Consider the following 19,488-nt stretch of genomic DNA (forward strand, 5'->3'; position numbering starts at 1 on the left):
TAATGCGGCTACGCTCGACTTTGACACACACTCTGACACAGCGAGGAAGCGGTTAGACAGGCTTCTCTTGCGTGCAGTGAGGAGTTGTGGTGGGCGCCTTAGCGACCTCACCCAACGCACTAAGTACTCTAGTAAAGTGTCGTCACGGGAGCGGTAATCCTGCTCCATGTGTGCACTTACTAAGTAAAAGTAGTTTTCAGACAGATTTATATTCAATTACAAATACCTATTTTTACCAATTGAAATTGACATCTCTGTAGATAACACTAAGAGATGTTTTGCGAGTTTTACTTATTATTGGCTAGATAACATAACGGTAATCTATCTTTCTAAATACCTGGCGAAACGGATGAAGCTAGGCGTCATTCCTCCTAATATGAATGCAACTATGTGCATCACATACACAAGGGTTGGTCACAAATGTGAACCACACCCGAGTGGTGGGTCTAATTGCATTATTTAAGTGATTTGACCAACCCCTTTACACCAAGTGTACTTAACGGGGACTGTATTACATTTGGGCAACTTTAGCCCGCTTCATCCCCCGGAGTATTAATCTGCGCGACCGATGTCCCTTCTTAATTATCTATTTGCACCTTATGCCCCTCCCCAGGGCCGATATCAACAAACTTGACATAGCAGGCGGAGCCACAGGATATCTCACACAATTAGATGAAGGGAAGTAACATTAATTTAAATATTTCCTGACTAGCTAGCAAATCCTTTGAGGCTAAGTAGATCATTCAAAGGAACTGCCGCAGTTGCTTGACGCTATTATGATAATCAAAAATGACATTAGTGAAACATCAGCTTGGGTTTCAACAGTCATTGCGGGCAGAGACCGTCTCACGGTGCTGCATCTGACGACAGACATGTAAATTAGGGCGCCTACAAGCTGCAAAGTCAAAGGTATTTCACTCGAGAACTTATAATAAAGATTTTTTTATTGATATTGACTTAGAAAATTTGACATAAAATTTAATGCATTCAAGTCAAAAATGGCAAAATGGCTTGACCTAAGAAAACACTAAATAAAGCGATAAAAACGACGAATTAACGCCGAATTTAAAAATTGCTTCCCGACTTCTGTTTCTGGCGTCAAACTGGCTATTTACCTTGGTCTTTTTGGTTAGGTATTCGTAAATAAATATATAGGAAAAAATATGGCACACGCAACAAAAAGATCTGAAAGCTCATGGTCCAAAAGAATCCAATTTTTTCATTTTATTTATAATCACTCTACGGGCAGCTTTTACCTGTTTGAAGGTACCTGTTTGAAGGTCAATTAAGACAATGCAAGTGACAAATTACAAAACGTAAATATGATTACATAAACAAAAGAACGAAGGCCGTCGAAGTCTAGTAGCGTCTCAATCTGATTTTTTTACTTAATTGATGAAGAATATATTCAACAAAGCAAAATTAATACTGCCAAAAATAAAGACATTACCAACGAGATAACGATATCGGTCCAGCCAAATAATCCAGAAAAACGAAGTCAAGACGGGGTCACGTACATAGAGCAAAACCGTAAGCTCAATACAAAACGACTTGGACGTCTTCCTACAAGTGCAGTCCGTGACCGGCGTGCGCAAAACAAGATTTTATGATGTAACGAGCCTTACCTAATGCCCGTGGCAAAAATATCACGCAGCTCCATACCGTAGAAGGTAGGGTTCATATACTTCATAGAAATTTCTAACCGATTAAGTGCGCAGGAAAAAGAGATGCAAACATTAATGCCGGATGGCTCAGGCGAAGGATGTCTGAAACTGGTCCCACGCTTCGGTATGAATGATGTAAAATGTAGTCCGTACTCCGCTATCACGAGAATAAAGGCCAATAGTCTGTTGGATGCTAAAAAGGGTTCCAGGTCCGTTTTATTTCGTCACTCGATGCGACAACGATACACATAGAAGCCTCATGACGAAGAAGGGAGCATCTTTTGTGTAGTAGGTAAAAGCTCCCATTTGTTAAATGAAGCCGCTATTACGGCAACAGAGAGGCCTAATCGTTGCCTTACTAGTTAATTTCCGTCAATTGCGTAATCAATCTTTTTTTGCGAGTCGTATACTTTTCTATGTGGGTGATGTTGCCGCCTACAAGTTGCATACTGGACTTGGAATGGCAACAAAACACTTAAATTGCCTTACGAGACCACTATTGTCGCAGAATCGATTAAACACAAACAGACCATTGAAGTAAGTCTCGAGCGCCCATTCGGCTGCCATGAAAAGTGTCGTTTTTTTTGCTGTTTTGCTACTCCATGGCACGTCTGCTTTTCGTCGCTGTCTCTTATGGCAAAACCGTATGGTAACGTGCATTGAGCAAGGTAAATGAAGTTACTGCTGCAACGATTCGCACGAATTGTCACTTTTAAGCCCGCTAGTAACAAATTCACAAATTTGCAGCCGTTGGCTAAAAGTGCACGACTTTTAATAGACCCACGTTGCCACAAAAATCACAAATTGCTTTCTTTGCGCAGTTTTCGCAGAAGACTCGTCTTCAGTCGTACTTTAACCAGCTGGTTAAATTCGCGGCTTCATTCCCCGATCAGTCTTCTTTTTTCCCCTACTTCCCGTGTTTGGACCAAAAAAGTCGTCACAATCTTCTTTGCGAACCGAACGTACCTTGTTGCAGATCTCCTATAGGCCTTGTTTCGCCTATCGCATCCCATGATGGCCCGTAGCGAAAGCACTGTCGTCGTTGGTGAATCGTTTCTTAAAGGCTTTGTAGACACTTCCGAGTTCCCCATCTTGGGCGACAACGTCTCGCCTGTTAATCCGGACGAGCATCCGAGTATGCACACGTGCCACCCTCGCTTTAGCGTGAGCAAGCGCAAGCTTGCTCAGTCCCCACTCTCTCAAACCCGGTCGTCTTCGTCGTCTCTCGCAGCGTTTCATGCGTCGAATACGCTCCCCGATCGTCTAACGATGATGAATTACCATACGCAGGAGTTAAAAGGCGCAGTGTTTTACGGATGGCTATGGAAACGAGGGCATTCATTTAAGACGTGGAAAAAACGTTTTTTTCTACTTAATGGGGTTGCGCTCACGTATTATGCCCAATGCTGTGTCATTGCATCGGACGTATTAGGAGGTGGGACACAATGCCTTGATTTACCCATACGGGGCGGGTTACGCGTTGCCAAGGTCGAATTATCGAGTCTGACAGTTTATGGACTTCAAATTACGAGCTCAAGTGGACGCGTACTGTATGTCCAAGCAGGTGATCAAGAATCGCGGGAGCAGTGGCGAAAAGTACTGGACGATGCGCCTTATGTACGTAGTGAAATGATGGGACCAATATCACTTCGAGGAACTATGGTCAGTGATGTTTCCCAACGATCCTACGAGGGGTCTTGTATTCGACACACGACAATAAACGAATTAAGCATTTCCGACGATGACGAAAGTGGCCTTCATTGTGATATGCAAGGGTACTTGTACATGCGGGGAGGGTTACTCTATAGTTGGCGAAAGCGGTTTATGGTGTATACAAATGGACACTTGAGTATTCGACGGAATCAGACGTTGCGAAGTTCGTACCCACTTGAAGCGGAAAAAACTTTTGTGGTGCTTTCGGCAGTGCGCTGGAATGGACGCGCAAATGGCCTTTGTATTCGCCTTGAGAACCACAAGGCACTGTACGTATTTGCAGACCACGAAGCCGATGCGTCTATGTGGCTCGAAGCACTTAAAAGTTGCTAAGAGCAAGTCGGAGAGGTACTGGAAAAATGCCAGTTTTCTATCTGACTGCGATAAGAAGCAAACATTTGAAAGACTGCACTGGAAGACGAATGCAAACAACGTTGAGACGGCGTTTTTTCTTCGACTTTAGCTTAATTATTAAAATGGTACGATTATCATTTCATTTACAATTTCGTCCGCCCCGTTCGGCAACTGTATAGTAGTATACATTGAAGTCCATAAAAAACAATACTACAAGATGCTCTGTTAATAACTTGGGATTATGAAGATAAAGCTGACGAGGTTCAAAAGCAGACAAAAAGGTATTGGAGAAGAGACGACTGAAGCAAATCTATTGCAATTATTAATTTGTAAACTCAAAAGGATGTTTAGGTTTTACTAATCTAGTCCATCAATATTACCATCTATTTTTTGGAAATATAATATTCACTAAGGATTCCCGCGCGACCTAATCTTGCTCTATATGGTCCGTTACGGTGGTCGAGGAGGTTAGAGACCTAAATTATTGGGTCACTCTCCCGCCGTATATGAAGACGCGCCCGTCTTTCTTACGTGGGTCGTCTGAATCGGTGTGTTGATCCAAAAGAGATCACCCAAATATCATAATGAATGACGCAAACCTTGTTAATGCCGCTGCTGCCACTGCTGACCCTGACGCGTCTTGGGAAGCTTTCAACAACCGACCATTGTCGTCGATGGAAGATGCTGAGCGTGCTGTGCGTGCTCACGTCCGTCGTTGTGTTGATGTGGGTTGATTACTGTTAGAAGCTATTGTTTTCAACAGGTCGTGAAGGTCAAGGGCAATACCCTGTCACACGGTAGGTAACAATCGTACCTGATTGTCTAACAGACTTGACATCCTGACAGGCGTGATGGAGCGGTACAGACGTGAACTATAGACGGTAAAGTTGCAGTCCGTTTCGTATGCATGTGTAGGTATTCACGGACGAGGAAGGTTAATGCTTGATTTATATCACTTTTGCTTCTACCTCCTCTGTAACAACTACTGCAACACTACTACCAACTTCTACAGGTTATGAGCCCAACGGATCGCGTCGGCGGCGCAGCTCCAGGAGCCTCACCCGCTGTGATGGTCGAAGGTCGAGGAACGACCGAAGACCACCAACTGGAAGAAAAGCCGGCAGTGCCCGCGGAAGCACCGGACAAGATGCTCGCCGTGCTTGGCGATTTGTCGGAGCGTATGGGTAGAATGGAATCCTCCCAACACGGACAAGTCGGTGGCCAATGCAAGGAATCTGCCGAGTCGAGTGTTTTTGGTTCGGCTCTGGGTTCAGGTGCCGGTTTGACACTCCAGGCTTTGGAGCGTACCCTGCCATCTAAACGTTCACCGAACGTCTCGCCGGCCACCTATTTAGTGCCCGACGACCGGCTTTGGCCGGGGATCACATGGTCGACGCGCCGGCCAAGGCCAATGTCAGCCATAGAATGGCTCAGGGACTTGAGCCTGGAATTCATGGGCATGCCATGCCCGCGGGAGCATACCCGGGTATGCAGATGCCGGGTCCGGTGTTACACAACCTGGGCAGGTACATCAGGGTGTACCGGATGGACGTGAAAGGAAGCTGGTCTTGCAACGGCAACAAACTCCAACTCGGACTTAATAGTGATTTCATTGAATGGGGGAAAGAATTTGCCTGACAGGTTGCCTTTTCGGAACGCGCCTGCGGGTTCGCATGGCCTGAGGACATCAAGGTTGATGTCCTCGGCCGACACCGATGTCTTCGTCCAACACCTCGCTGGTACGGCGCAGAAATACTATCGGCGGCAGGTGGAAACTTGGTGGTCTGAGAGTCCGACCTTGGAGCATGCAATGCAAAGGTTACTCCAGACCTTCAACACCAAGATAACATCTGCCCAGAGCATGAAGCTGTTTACTTCAGCCAAGTCGTCTCAACGTAGCTGGGCGGAACATTTTCTGTACCTGACCGATGTAAGCGATGCGTGTGGAGGTGCGGACAACCTCGTGTTGGACAACATCGTACATTATGCCGATCCGACTATGCGCACGACCATGATGTCCCGCCTGAATTTAAACAGGATCGACAACCTTCGTCAAGCTGAAGAGCTCTCCCAATTTGCTCAGTCAACGGAACTTGAAGTTCGCGTAAAGCATTTCGGTCGAGATGTTGTTAATATCGTCGAACCGAACAACCAACCCGAGAGGACCGAACGGTTTAAGAAACAACATGACCCGCAACGACCCAGGCAGTGTTACATGTGTGGCAGCACCGGTCACCTCAAGATGAATTGCCCAAAAGGTACCAAGAAGAAACAAGATGCGAATTTTGTCTTGGACACTTCCAGGACATCGGACGATTTCACCTAGTCACTGGTTGTTGGACAGCGGCTCAGGTCGTCATCTGGTTAATGACTTGAGCTTGCTGGAAGATGCGGTGGACTGTAACACCGAATGTTTTACCGCAGCGTCGGATAGTGAACCACTTCGGATCACCAAACAAGGAAGCGTCATGATCCGGGTCAAAGCACTTGTATTTACTAAGACCATTCGTCTTCTCGATGGTTAATACGCCTCCTATTTGAAGTGTAACATCATATCATTTGGGAAACTCGAGTCGAAAGGATGCGTCCTTGAATACCGAGAAGGGAGGCGTGTCATGGTGTCACATTCTGGCGGGACACCTATCATGGATGTTGATCGCATCAAGAGTGTGCTGTTCGTTGAAGCTTTCAATGGAGTTACGACCGATGATCTCCGTCGATTTGGGTCACCAAGATAAGCGATCATGACGGTTGTCGAAGACATTACAAACCATGCCAAGAACGACTTAATTACCTTATACACGTTCTACGTGCAGACGGTGGAGGTGAGTACAGGCCTCTGGACGTTTTTTTGCAAGGAAGCCCGTGTCTCTCGTCAGGTAAGCGAGCGTGAAAATCATATCAGCAATGGTAAAGCTGAACGCATGCATCGCACCATCATGAACATGGTGCGAAGCATGGTGTTTGCAAGTGGGTTACCCTTGACGTTTTGGGGTGATGCTGCAGAATATACAGCATACATCCTAAATCGAAGCCCTAATAAGGCAAACGAAGGTGGCATCTCACCTATTGAGATATTAACCAAGAATGCACCCGTCTAAAATGACATTAATTTTCGAATCTCCATGCACCGTTCACCGAACGACCTCGAACAAGTCGTTAGGTCCTCGAAGAAATTAGGGGATCATCATCGGCAAGAACGACGAGATGAAAGGATGTCGGGTTTCATACCGATGAAACATGTCGTGGTGGTGAGCCAACACGTGAGAAATATTGAGACACTGGATAACGTACAAGGGAGAAACGTGTCCAAAACGTTACATAGTATCGAAGGTCAGGATGAGCTCGGTAACCAAGATGGCACGAGAAAATCAAGGGCAAGATCATCGGGATGGACTCGTGATCCGCATATGACACGGTCACGTCGTATTGATGGAGACACATCAAGTGATGAAACTGACACACACAAGAATGTCGACATGGTCAACATTGTTCGAGACCCAAGGAGCTATGGCGAGGCCGTACGGAGCGACAGCAAGGACAAATGGGCGGTGGCCATCAAGGATGAGCTGGATGCACTGGAGGAAAACGGTGTGTGGGCGGTTGTTGTTCCACCAGACAACGCCCACATACTACACAACAAATGAGTCTTCAAGACAAAGATCGACGCCGACGGGAACTCGAACGATACAAGGCCAGTTTTGTTGCGTGCGGGAACAAGCAGTTGTTTGAAGTCGACTACACCTTAACATTTGCCGCAGTTATGGAACTCGGGACAGTCAAGTCCTCCCACGCATATGGAACGTACCGGCCCGGCACGGCGATGTGCCGAACGCATACGTCAAGGCTAATCAAGAAAAGGACCTCCATATCTACATCAAATTCCAAGCGGTATGCAAGTTGATAACGACACCTTCGACCATCATGGAGCGGACGGGACAAAACAACTCGCGCTTTTGCTCAAGAAATCGTTGTACGGTTTGAAACAAGCAGGAAGATTATAAAGCAAGCTACTGCACTCGAAGTTGACTGAGTTGAACTTCAGACAATGCACGACGGACATGTGTCTATACGTCAACCGAAGCGGCACAGATGTAACGGTCGTCGGTGTTTACGTCGACGATTTGCTGGTGACTGGAACGTCGAATGATGTCGTCGGACAATTTTTCAAGGACATAGCGTCTTTCGAGATCAAGGACCTTAGCATTATGACCATGTTCCTCGGACTGAGGGTCAAGCTGGGCGATAACGAAGGCTACGCGTTAGACCAAAGAGGTAGCCATCGATTCACTGCTGAAGGAACATGGACTGCCTACAGCTAACGGGGTTCGATCACCAATAGGAGACGAATGCAATGACGTCGATGAGACGAACCCGAAGTCACTGAAGCCGACCGCCAAGGCTGGAGATGCAAGTGTCAAGGCTTTCCATTCACTCGTCGGAAGTTTATTCTGGATCGCGCGTTGCTTCATACCGGACATTTGTTTCGCGGTACACCGGGCGACTCGACAGACTCACAAGCCGACAACCAAGGATTGGAGAACGGCGAAACGAGTCACAAGATACCTGAAATAGACAAAGAGGTTGAAGTTTTGCATCAACAATTCACAAGGTATGGACGACCCAATCAAGATTTATAGCTGAAGTGATGAAGATTTTGCCGCGGACAAGTCGGACCGCAAGTCGGTCTCGCGATACGTTCTCACGATGGATGGTGCTGTCGTGTCATGGGCGTGCAAGAAGCAGACGGGTGTGTCGCTGAGCACTATGGAAGCTGATTTCATCGCGGCATCTTACGCTGGTCGTGAGCTGTTGGGGTTGAAGGAACTGCAAGGCGAACTAAACATTAAGATCGTCAAGCCGGGATGGATTATCAAGCCGCGATCAACTTGTTGAAGACCGAGAAGAGCTCATCAAGTACAAAGCTTGTGGATATTCGGTTCAAATTCATCTGCCACTACGCTCAAGCAAACGAGGTTGAGCCACGCTTTATCAAGTCAGAAGAGATGGTTGCTGATCTCCTGACCAAGGCACTGGCCGCATTAAGGATGGAAGATCTACACGCGATGTTCAATTTTAACAACCCTCCGGATACGGTTGAGGAGGAGTGTTAGAAGCTATTGTTTTTAGCAGGTCGTGAAGGTCAAGGGCAATACCCTGTCACACGGTAAGTAACAACCGTACCTGATTGTCTAACAGACTTGACGTCCTGACTGGTGTGACGGAGCGGGATAGACGTGAATTATAGACGGTATAGTTGCAGTCCGTTTCGTATGCATGTGTAGGTATTAACGAACGAGGAAGGTTAATGCTTGATATATATCACTTTTAGTTCAACCCCCTCTGTAACAACTACTGCAACCCCACTACCAACTTCTACAATTTCGGATTCTATCAGGGCAATTTTGTTAGTCATGAGATTCCGAATTGCAAACTCGACAGTTTCGTTGACGTGGTTGTGGTTGCGGTTGCATTGCAGTTGCGGTTGTGGTTGCGGTTGCAGTTGGTGTTGATGCTAATTTTTCGATACCTTGCTTGTTACGGGGTGTATCGCTACATGAAATTAACAGTAAAAGGTTGTTAATTAAAAAATTATCTAAAAGGAAGATAGTATTTGGAGAATATAATTTGACATGGTAGTATTCTATAAGCTTATCTATTGGTAGATATAGACCAATATATCTAGTTTCTCCGCGGTCCAGTCAGCGGTGGACGCGCGCAAAGAGAAAGACAGATAAGACTTACATGTTTTGTATAAGTTTATAACTAAGTTAGTATTGAGTCGATAGACAAGAAAATTTAATTATATTGATACAGTTTTAATTGTCCCTCTTAAAAGCAACTTTATTACAGAGAGCCTTCCTCTGCACGGTATTGGTGTACGTGAAGTGATGTGAGGCACCACTCGCACTGAGGCAGTGCAAAGTGGACTTGTACTGAAGCAGTACAAGTCAGTAGTGCCCCGTTACACCTGGTAGCACTTCGTAGTCCGTCTAAAAACCACAGTTCCATCATCTAACATAGACATGTTAGATGATAATGGAAATACGCATCACGTTTCACTTGATAGCTACTCCTTTCTAAGTGACACAGAAAGGAGTGCGGTCGAACGAATGAGTTCGACCGTAAGGGAAAATGCCACCTTGGCCGTGCTGTCCGGTTTTTACAGAGATGCCCTCCACTCAGCCATCGCCAAGTTCATACAACATGAACTTGACGAGACGAAGGAGAAGGTAACCTTGCTGAATCAGCAAGGCTCTCAACAGGCAGAACTGTGGAGGTTACAACAGGTACAGACCCCTGTACCTGGGATGACGCTCACGCGTCGTCCCGAAACCTTAAAGATTGACATCTCTAAGGATAGGGAAGTCGAAGGAAACTTTCTCTTAAGATGCTTCGTCGAGTTGGACGATGCCATCAGGGCTCGTCACATCGTTGACGAAAATGCAAGTCGCATTTGCTCAGTCAAATTTGGCAGGTCGTGCCAAAACTTGGGCATTGGGCCTTAAGTTGCGCGACCCATATGTATTTAGGTCGCTAGAGACTTAAAAAGGCCGGCTCAAACAGACGTTTGAACCGCCAAGGGCTGAGTTCGGAGCTCGATCAGAGCTTTTGAAACTCAAGCAAGGCAAGCGTGATGTTCACGCTTATGCCCAGCACATACGACTCTTAGCGAGTTGTATCACGAAGAATCCAGTTCATGAACACACGTTGATTACGGTGTTCATGCAAGGTCTTACAGATGGTCCCGTAAAGACCCACCTGTTCCGCTTGGAACTGGATACACTTGAAGAAGCAATGTCCGTTGCGGAACAGGAGGACTTTAGCTTGAGACAGGCTCAAGCTAGTTCGTCATTATATCGTCCTCCAAGACGACACGAACTGGGAGGTCCAGAACCTATGGACCTCTCTTATGTCGAAAGCAACAATCGTCGTTTTTCGAACAATAAGCGATTGCAGAAATGCAATCGCAAGCCTAGTACCGTGCGTCTAGCGACAGGTGCATCGATAACAGTAATGAAACGCGTAGTAACAGTTCACTACACAATAACAAATTTACAGTACGATGATGATTTCATCGTACTGGATTTGGATGACAATTTTGATGTCATCCTAGGTCTACCTTGGCTCAGAGAATATGAGCCAAGGATCAGCTGGCAGCATCGATCCGTAGAGATGCCTGCCAAATGTTCATCAGATGGTCATCTGATGAACGTCTTAGAGCGTCCACAAGCGTGTGGATGTACTACGAGTGAGTGCGATAGCCTCACTTGTGGTAAGGTCGTTAGTACGACTGCACAAGATCACAGTGTCATTACTAAGGACTCTGTTGCGTCAGCTGCCGGCGGCTGTGCGAATGCACAGGCAGCGCCGAGGGTCCATCACTCGAATAAGTCGACTGGATTGAGACATGGATGTACGCCTAGCGGGCGACATTCAAGGAAGATACCGGTTGTCCAAAATGACAACACGATGATCCTAGGTCGAGTATAGAGTCGACTGAGAGGGCCCGAGTGTGATAGCGCAATCACAATCGGAAGACGTTGAGGGAAGAGGTCCCCACGTACTTGAGGAGGAATCTCCTCAAATAATAGAAGTTACTAAACTTCAAGATCCCGAGGGCTTAATCCCTCGGCAGCCTGTGGAAAAATTCCAGGAAGAAACCGAGACATTGAATTTCTTGGTTAATGACGGATCAAGAGTGGGCGCATATACCCTTGATCTTTATGCGTCTCTGAAGTTAACTTCAGAGAGAACTCAATGAATAACCCTAGATCCAAGCGGTTCTTGAGAGATCTGCATTGTGGGAAAATCAAGCTGATCTGCGAACTCGTCACAGAGGACGAATACAATATTCTATCAGCGGTAATTTTTGCAGAGAACGAACGGGCTCTCAGCAGATCATCGATGGATGAAAGTGTCCTCGATGTCAAGACTCGGATTGAAAGATACACTACTCAATCTTGGAAGTCACTCAAGGGAAATCCTCTATACGAAGATTTAATAGAATTCAGGGATGTATTCCCTGAAGCAGTTCCATGCGAGTTGCCGAAGGATAAAGGCACTCGACATGAGATGGAGCTCAAAACGGGCTCAAAGTACTGTGCCATGAAGCAGTGCCCACTGACTCGTGAACAAGTACTTGCGATAGATAATTTTTTTACCGATCGTGTAAAAGCGGGCCATGTAAGGGAGTCAACCCCCCACATAGCTCTCCGACCTTCTGTGTGCGAAAGGCCACAACTACTAGGACAGAAGCTGTTACTTCTGGATGCAAAATACATGAGGGTGGCGGATAGTGCACGCATTCAACAAACTGAATGCTGCAACAGTACCGGCTCAAACGCCGATACCTAGAAAAGACGTAATCATAGATGGTATGTCTAAGAGTACGATCTTTTCGTCTATTGATCTGATGTATGGATTCTATGAAATCCTTATGCGTGAACGGGACATCCCGTACACAGCAGTGAGCAGTCCCAGTGGGGTGCTCTGTGAATGGCTAGTGATGCCTCAGGGGCTTAGTAACGCCCCTTCAACATTCAACAGATGTTTAACAAATCTGTTGAGACTGGAGCGGGAATTCGCACCGAGTTTTTTTGACGATGTATTCGTCCATAGCCGGGCCATGGACGGTAAGACGAACGTGGAAAGTTCTTAAAACTTACGTTCGTCAGGATCTTACACTTATGCGAAAGCATAAGTTGAACGCAAATCTCAAGAAGTGGATATTCGCTGCAAGCGAAATACCACTTCTTGGGTGCATCGTTGGTAAACACGGCGTGCGCCCTGATACCGAAAAGATCAAGGCATTTACCGACTGGCCAGTTCGAGTTAATGTCAAGAGACCTAGAAAGTTCCTTGGATTAGCGACGTACTTGCAAAAGTACTCCCGCAATTATGCCTAGATGACAGTTCATCTCTCTCATCTCTTAAAAAAAGACGAGAAATGGGTATGGAACGCTGATTGTCAGCGTTTCTTTAAAGAAATTAAGCAAAGCTTGATGCAACCACCCATCTTGGCGATTGCAGATCAGGACAGACCATTCCATGAGGTCTATGACGCCAGCGATTTCGCAATCTGCTGTGCGTTAATGCAATACGATTCAGACGGCGCGGACCGCGTCGTCTGTTACCAATCGCGTCAGCTGCAACCAAATGAACGCAATTACTCAGTGCATGACAATGAACTCCATGCAATAAAATACGCACTGGCTAAGTTAAGGGTCTATTTCCTCGGAGATGGACCGCTCATCGCATAAACGGACAATGCGCCATTACGCACGGCCATAAGCACTCCACACCTCTCGCAACGAATGTCGAGATGACTATTCTTCTTCGCAGAGATTAATTTCTCCGTAGAATATAAACAGGACGACTCAATGTCGTCCCTGGTGCGATATCACGCCAACCCGATTTCGAGCCGGCTGCGCATTCCAACAGTGAAAATAATCCCACTGTTGCCACAATCATTTCAAGCGTTCTGTCATCTGCCTTGTTTGATGACATAAAGAAAGTCTACGCAGAAGATAAGGACCTTCTGCGCTTAATGGATCATCTGATGAATTGATCCGATAACTCTTTATTATATTTACCGACTTTATATCGATTTTCATCCCTTCAAATTATTTTATTGTTGCTAGATCAGTAGGGCGCTCCGCACCTACTAACCCCGAGACCGTTTTTTGACGATCCGCCTCGCCGTTTCAATTTCGTAACAGCGTCGGATCCGCGTCATCCGCTGTTACTAGCGAGAGGTCCGACTTTTCGCTCATAGTTTTTTTAGGCACTGGCCGTGGGGCACTACACTTACACTCTGTGAAGAGATGAACAGCATGCGGCCATAGCCGAAATCATACAACACGAACTCGACGCGGCCCAAGAGAAACTAGCCTTGCTTCGCCAGGAAGGCTTCCAACACGCGGAGGTGTTAATAGAACATGGTGCTCAACGAATGGAATTGTTTAGACAGCAGCATGTAAATGCTGCTAATCGGCCGACGTTTTCGCGTCGACCCGAAAGCTTAAAGATAGAAATCTCAAAGATTAAGGCACTCAAAGGCGACTCCCTTTGAAATGGTTCGTCGAGTTAGACGAAACCATAGAAGCTCGCCACATCAGTGACAATGCGACAGAAGTAAAATTGTGCAGGTCCTTCTTAGCCGGACGTGCTAAATCTTGGGCCTTGGGGCTCAAGCTTCACGACCTATTAGTCTTTGGGTCGTATGAGGACTTTAAGTCTCGGCTTAGACAAACATTTGAGCCACCACGAGCCCAATTTAGGGCTCGAGCTGAGAACCTGGATTTAAAGCAGGACAAGCGTGACATTCACAATTATCCCCACATACACGATACCTGGTCACTTGTATCGTTAGTCGTCCAATTGATGAATAAATACAGGTAATTGTGTTTAATAAAGGTGTTGCAGACATACCTGTTAAGACTCGCTTGTTCCGGCTAAAACTAGGGTCGCTCCACCAAGCGATCTCTATAGTAGCGGATCAGGATGACTTCAGCCTGAAATAGGCTTTCGTCTACTCGGGAGCAGATCGTCCACTGAGGCGACAAGAAAACGGAAGCTCAGAACCTGTGGATCTTTGGATGTAGCGAGCGAGAAACCTCGCTCTTCAAGTTACAACGGTTAAAAAAACGTAATCGTTGTAAGAAAACGGTCCGCTACGCCGAGGAAAAGCATGGCACCAACGACTGGTTCGCCTTCGACCGAACTATTTGTTATATCGCTCTTTACTCAAGGTCACTCAAATGAGCTAAAGAAAACTTCACCGTGGCGTGATAGCCTTCTCGAGGGGATGGAAGTTCCCTCCTTCTTCATCCAGTATGTCCACGTTGGATGTAACGTGCGACGGTCGTTGAACGGTCTACGAAGATCTACCAGGTGTAACGGGGCACCTTTCACTACTAGTTAGTACTAGTTGATCTTACACTGATTACAATGAAGGTTAGGTACCTCGAAACTTCACGTACTCAAGGGTACAGAGGAAGATTTCTAAGTAGCTCAGGGGCTTTAGCTAGCAAAGGTAATTCAAAGGATTCGAATTAGGGAAAAGTAAAACTGTATTCATGTATTTAGTTTCCTACGTAACGATCTTCTGTCTACTAGTGAATTTAGTATATTAATATGTAACTAAGTATGGCGCCTCCTTGCGCACCTCACAATCGTGTTTAATAACGATTGGCGGGGTGTATTCAGACTAAAATTATCCGATCAATAGAGCTAATGTCTCATTGCATCAAAATTAATTATGGAAGTATTGGAACGATTTAAGTCAAAATTTAATAAAGATAATAATTTGTATTTCTTTATTCATTTCCTCTCATAGGAAATATTTTGTATTATTATTCTTATAGGAAATAATATCTATTTTTCCTCTATTAGGAAATAATGCTTATGAAACGGACAACCCCTTTCGACTGAGATACGTCACAATAGAATGATTGGCAATCAGTGCCGTTTTTACCTAGTCAGAAATATATTAAGGTTAGTATACCTGCCTGTCACACGGGTGACCAGCATACTCTATTAAAAATAGCTCCTTGTCATGCACAGGGTATTTAAGTTGCGCAGCTTTCAAAAGCCGAGACTGGTAATGTAACGGGCACTACGACTTGTACTGCTTCAGTACAAGTCCACTTCGCACTGCTTTAGTTGCGAGTGGTGCCTTACGTTATTTCACGCACACTAGTACGTGCAGAGGAAGACTTCTCTTTAACGTGACTAGCTTAAAGAGGTGTAATGAAAAGCGTAATAATATAATTATGCATATCTTCTATCTATCTTGTAAATGCTAACTTAATATTAAACTAATACTAAACATGCAATTTGAATTCTTATCTTATCTTATCTTATCTTATCTGTCTCTCTCTTTGTTTAGATCTACAGCTGATTAGTCTGCAGAATAAATAGATAAAATGGTCTATACCTATTTATGATTAAGAATTCTGAAGATTGCTATTCAAAGTAATATCCTCCAAATATTATTTACCTTTTAGATAATATATTAATTTACAACCTTTAAGTGTTAACTTCATGTAACGATACACCCCGTTACAGATAAGAGATGACACGGTCAACGCCGTCGTCATCCTGCCGCCAACAAGCTTCAGCTTTTATCTTATGTGCATCATTTCGAGTAAAATCTAATTTCTGTTGCGATATCGCTCAAGATCACAGCCTTCAAGCCCTTATGATGACGAACATTTACGTGACGAATATACATGTGACGGGATCGCATGTCAATATCGCCCCTGCGTGCGCTTTATGTTTTAATTAGATGAGGCATAACTTGACAACTAATCTAATAAATTTACAAGCTTAAGCAACTACTTATTTTATTAATATCTTATCCTGTAAATTTCACGACATGGCAATTGAAAGCTACTCGACATGGATTTTAATTGAATGATGAGCATTGATTTGCATAATGTGACTTGAATGTGAAAGTTGTCTCGCAGAACCTCAATTTATAAAATTCTCAGTTGCAGTTAGGACAAGAATATAATACAACTTTTCCAAGTGTAATTCATTTTATAAAGATGATATTCCTACTAAGCACACACTTTGTCGAATCCAAATGACGCGGAATGCAATACATGAGCTAATTAGTTTAAGAGCTTAAATATAGTTTCAGCGTGTGTAGGAAAAATAGATGTTTCGAGTTATTCATAGCTACTCTATAATGTGTGCTTTTTTTGGAATGTAAGTCGGAAGCTGGACTTTTCACTCACAGATTACCTCTGCATATGCTAAAGTTCATCTGTCACAGAGACTGTCAATAGATTGATTATATGATATCTCTATGAAAGCGAATGCGGTGGTGGCATCGAGCAGGAAAACAGTGCGATTTATTCGTCTTGTCCGGAGAAATCTGGTTTGTAATGGAGTTGGAGATTCCGAGCAATAAGCGAGAAGTAAGTTACAAAAAAACGATAATTGTCGTCCCCAAGAATCGGTGTCATCTGCTAGTAAAGACATAAAAGAGAGCTCGTCGCAGCTTAAAGTATATATCACAGAAAGATAAAGCTGGAAGCATAGGGTCACCCGCTGTGGTAGCTTACATATCTACGAACAGCCAGAAATAGTCCCATTTGAGAACATATTAGTTACACACAGTCATTTTACGCGCTCTTACATGAAATATTTTCCCTATAAGCGATGAATTTAGCGTATTAGTTAATGCATATCATCTGACAGACCTTTCAGTATTTTTAAGGTGATAATTTCGATTAGCAGATTTACAAGAGCAGACTCGAACTCGTCAACGGCATTTAAATTTAAATTGAAACGCTCTGCTTGTGCCCGATCGGATTCTTGCACAATGTGCGGATTAAGAAGAAATCAATACGATTAGTTGTAGCAATTCACTTGCTACGTTTCGCGTTCATCTGTGAGTTGCAGAAAGTAATGTTGCGTCACGGCAAAAGCTGAAAGCAAATATTTTTTAGATTTCTAGCAATGCTAGCCAGCTCATTGGCTAGCTTTGTGCACGCCGAAGGCAAAATACGAGCAAATGTTTGACGTTTGCACCACCTTATAGTGCCGTGTGTTGATAGCGAGGGTAAGTATCTATTGGTGAGCCACTTTTTCACTATTGTTAACGTTTTAACTCCACAACTCGGCGATCAATTATGGAGATCGGCATCAACACGAAAATAGAACCTACGGCAAAAAGAAACAGCTGCCACTTTTTGCTCAATACGGTCAAATCGTATCTTTTGCAGTGAATTAAGCAGAAATTCGTATGTACAGAAAATATCTAATTTTTATGACGAGGCCTGTGGCTCTAAAGCCGATGCAAAAAGACGGCATAAATAAAAACTCAATGCATTAGCTCTGGAATGCGGTCATTTACCATGATTTATTAAGTGCATGGTCGAGCTGATCGAGTGTGCTAGCCATAATGAATCTCAGCGATTGATCTACGAGGCCTACCACAGCAAGAAACATTACGACAGCGTGCAAGCCATAAAGGATCCCATACAACCAGCCACTAATTCTCGCGAATCGTTTTGCCAGCGTGTGTTGTTATTTTGCGTAATTGTTGCAACGTAAAATAACATGTCACATTTGTAGCGGCCACTTATTCGTCGGACGACCTACGAGCTAGCAAATGGAAACTTAGTGACAAACTCTTAAAATTCTTCGAATGAACAAGGTAGCAGGTGGAATTGATTTTGGTACGCGAGAACTGAAAAGAGAGCGAAAGGCTGAAAAGTCGTGCTCGCGTCAGAACGTTTCTGATACTTTTTATCGAAAAATACTTGGCCACGACTTTATCCCACGCACTAAATCGAAATTCGAAGAAATGTCTAAAATTGTGCTATTGTGCGGGCTTTGCACCAAATGAGCGTCCGATGGAAGGTCAATTTATTGCACGGGCCAGGTGGACGGCGTCTCTACCCTCTACCACTCCACACGCATATAGGGACAGTTCATCCATTTGAGATCTACCAGTGTACTAGCTCGACCATGACGGCACCACACAGACATGGCAAATTAAGCTCACCCTTTTGCCATCGATTGCATGTTAAAAAAACTATTAAACAGAATGGGGTACGCTCGTGGTTTCGCTCGAGTCTTAGGACCGATGGCGACAAATCTACGAGTTCTATGGCGGGACCCGAGACTAATGAACATCGAAAGATCACGGAGGACTTGGCATCCCGTCGCCGCGCTCTTCGAGTCACGAGCAGCTCTTGCGACAGCGAGGTCCGATGGACGAGCAATGCGCACGTTGAGGAACATTATGCGGCTTTAGGGTGGGCCGTTGTGCCGACTGTCCACGATGGCAACAGTTTATTTCGGGCCATAAGCGACCAACTTTATTCAAATGAGCTCTTTCATCAGGACATACGACGAAGACTAGTGGCCATTATTGAGAACGACCACCATCTGTTCCAATTGTTCGTACACAATACGACGGTACAGGAGTATTGTGCCCAGATGCGTCACGATGGAAAGCAGGGCGGCCGTCTTGAATTGTACGCCGCTGCAAAGCTCTTTAATATTCATATTGTAGTCCATGCCGGTCCAACGCGTCGTCTTCGCGTCGCTAGCGACGATTTACATGGACCCAAGAAGCAAAATCCTTTGCCACCATATCGTACGTTGCATCTCCTGTACAAGGACGAGCACTACAGTAGTCTCCAGTACCCCTCTGCGAACAAGTATTCTAGCAAAGAGGCTATAAAGTTTCAAAAGAGCAAAGAGCTGTTTCTAAAGTACGAGAACATCGAAAACGATGCGTTTCTATACGAAGAAGATGCTGTCCCGGAATTTGGTGCACAACTTCCGAAACAAGTATTATTTACGCAAGGTAAGCGGCGCGAAAGTGGGGCCACGTTGTTTACACTCGTACATATCCCACCTAGTGTCCCAATGCGGTCCGAGACATCATTTTCGTCCAATCATGTGACCGCCACCGCATCGCGCCCAGCGCTCCAAGTGCCAACCGCGTTGTTTGTACTTGAACGACCATTACCGAAGGCGCCGACGCTGCGAGCAGTTCCGGTCGAATTTCCTAACAAGATTCGGTTCTGCAAAGGTCGGGTTGCGGCCACTTGATTGGCGTCTAGCACTTTTTGTTGCTTGCAACGTCTGTGGATTCGATTAAGTACGAAAGAGTTGCCATTGGAAGCAACTTTTAATTTTCAATGTACAATTGTGACATTATAGAGAAATTCAGCTGAGAAGGCTGAAGTTAAATTAAGTACCGAATTGAATCAAGGGACACTATGGG

At 45.0% G+C, this 19,488-nt stretch overlaps 2 protein-coding genes across 2 annotated transcripts; both read left to right on the forward strand.

Annotated features, from left to right (window-relative positions):
- Positions 1 to 2,678: 2,678 nt before the first annotated feature.
- On the forward strand, positions 2,679 to 3,710 carry CCR75_003643 (uncharacterized protein; the record flags this gene model as incomplete). Its single annotated transcript, XM_067961737.1, has 1 exon — positions 2,679 to 3,710. The coding sequence occupies one exon, from the start codon at positions 2,679 to 2,681 to the stop codon at positions 3,708 to 3,710; it is 1,032 nt and encodes a 343-aa protein (XP_067823265.1).
- Positions 3,711 to 18,145: 14,435 nt separating this feature from the next.
- Positions 18,146 to 19,313, forward strand: CCR75_003642 (uncharacterized protein; the record flags this gene model as incomplete). Its single annotated transcript, XM_067961736.1, has 1 exon — positions 18,146 to 19,313. The coding sequence occupies exon 1, from the start codon at positions 18,219 to 18,221 to the stop codon at positions 19,311 to 19,313; it is 1,095 nt and encodes a 364-aa protein (XP_067823264.1). The 5' UTR covers positions 18,146 to 18,218.
- Positions 19,314 to 19,488: the final 175 nt, after the last annotated feature.

Source organism: Bremia lactucae, linkage group LG8 (assembly GCF_004359215.1).
Source record: "Bremia lactucae strain SF5 linkage group LG8, whole genome shotgun sequence".
NCBI lineage: Eukaryota > Oomycota > Peronosporomycetes > Peronosporales > Peronosporaceae > Bremia > Bremia lactucae.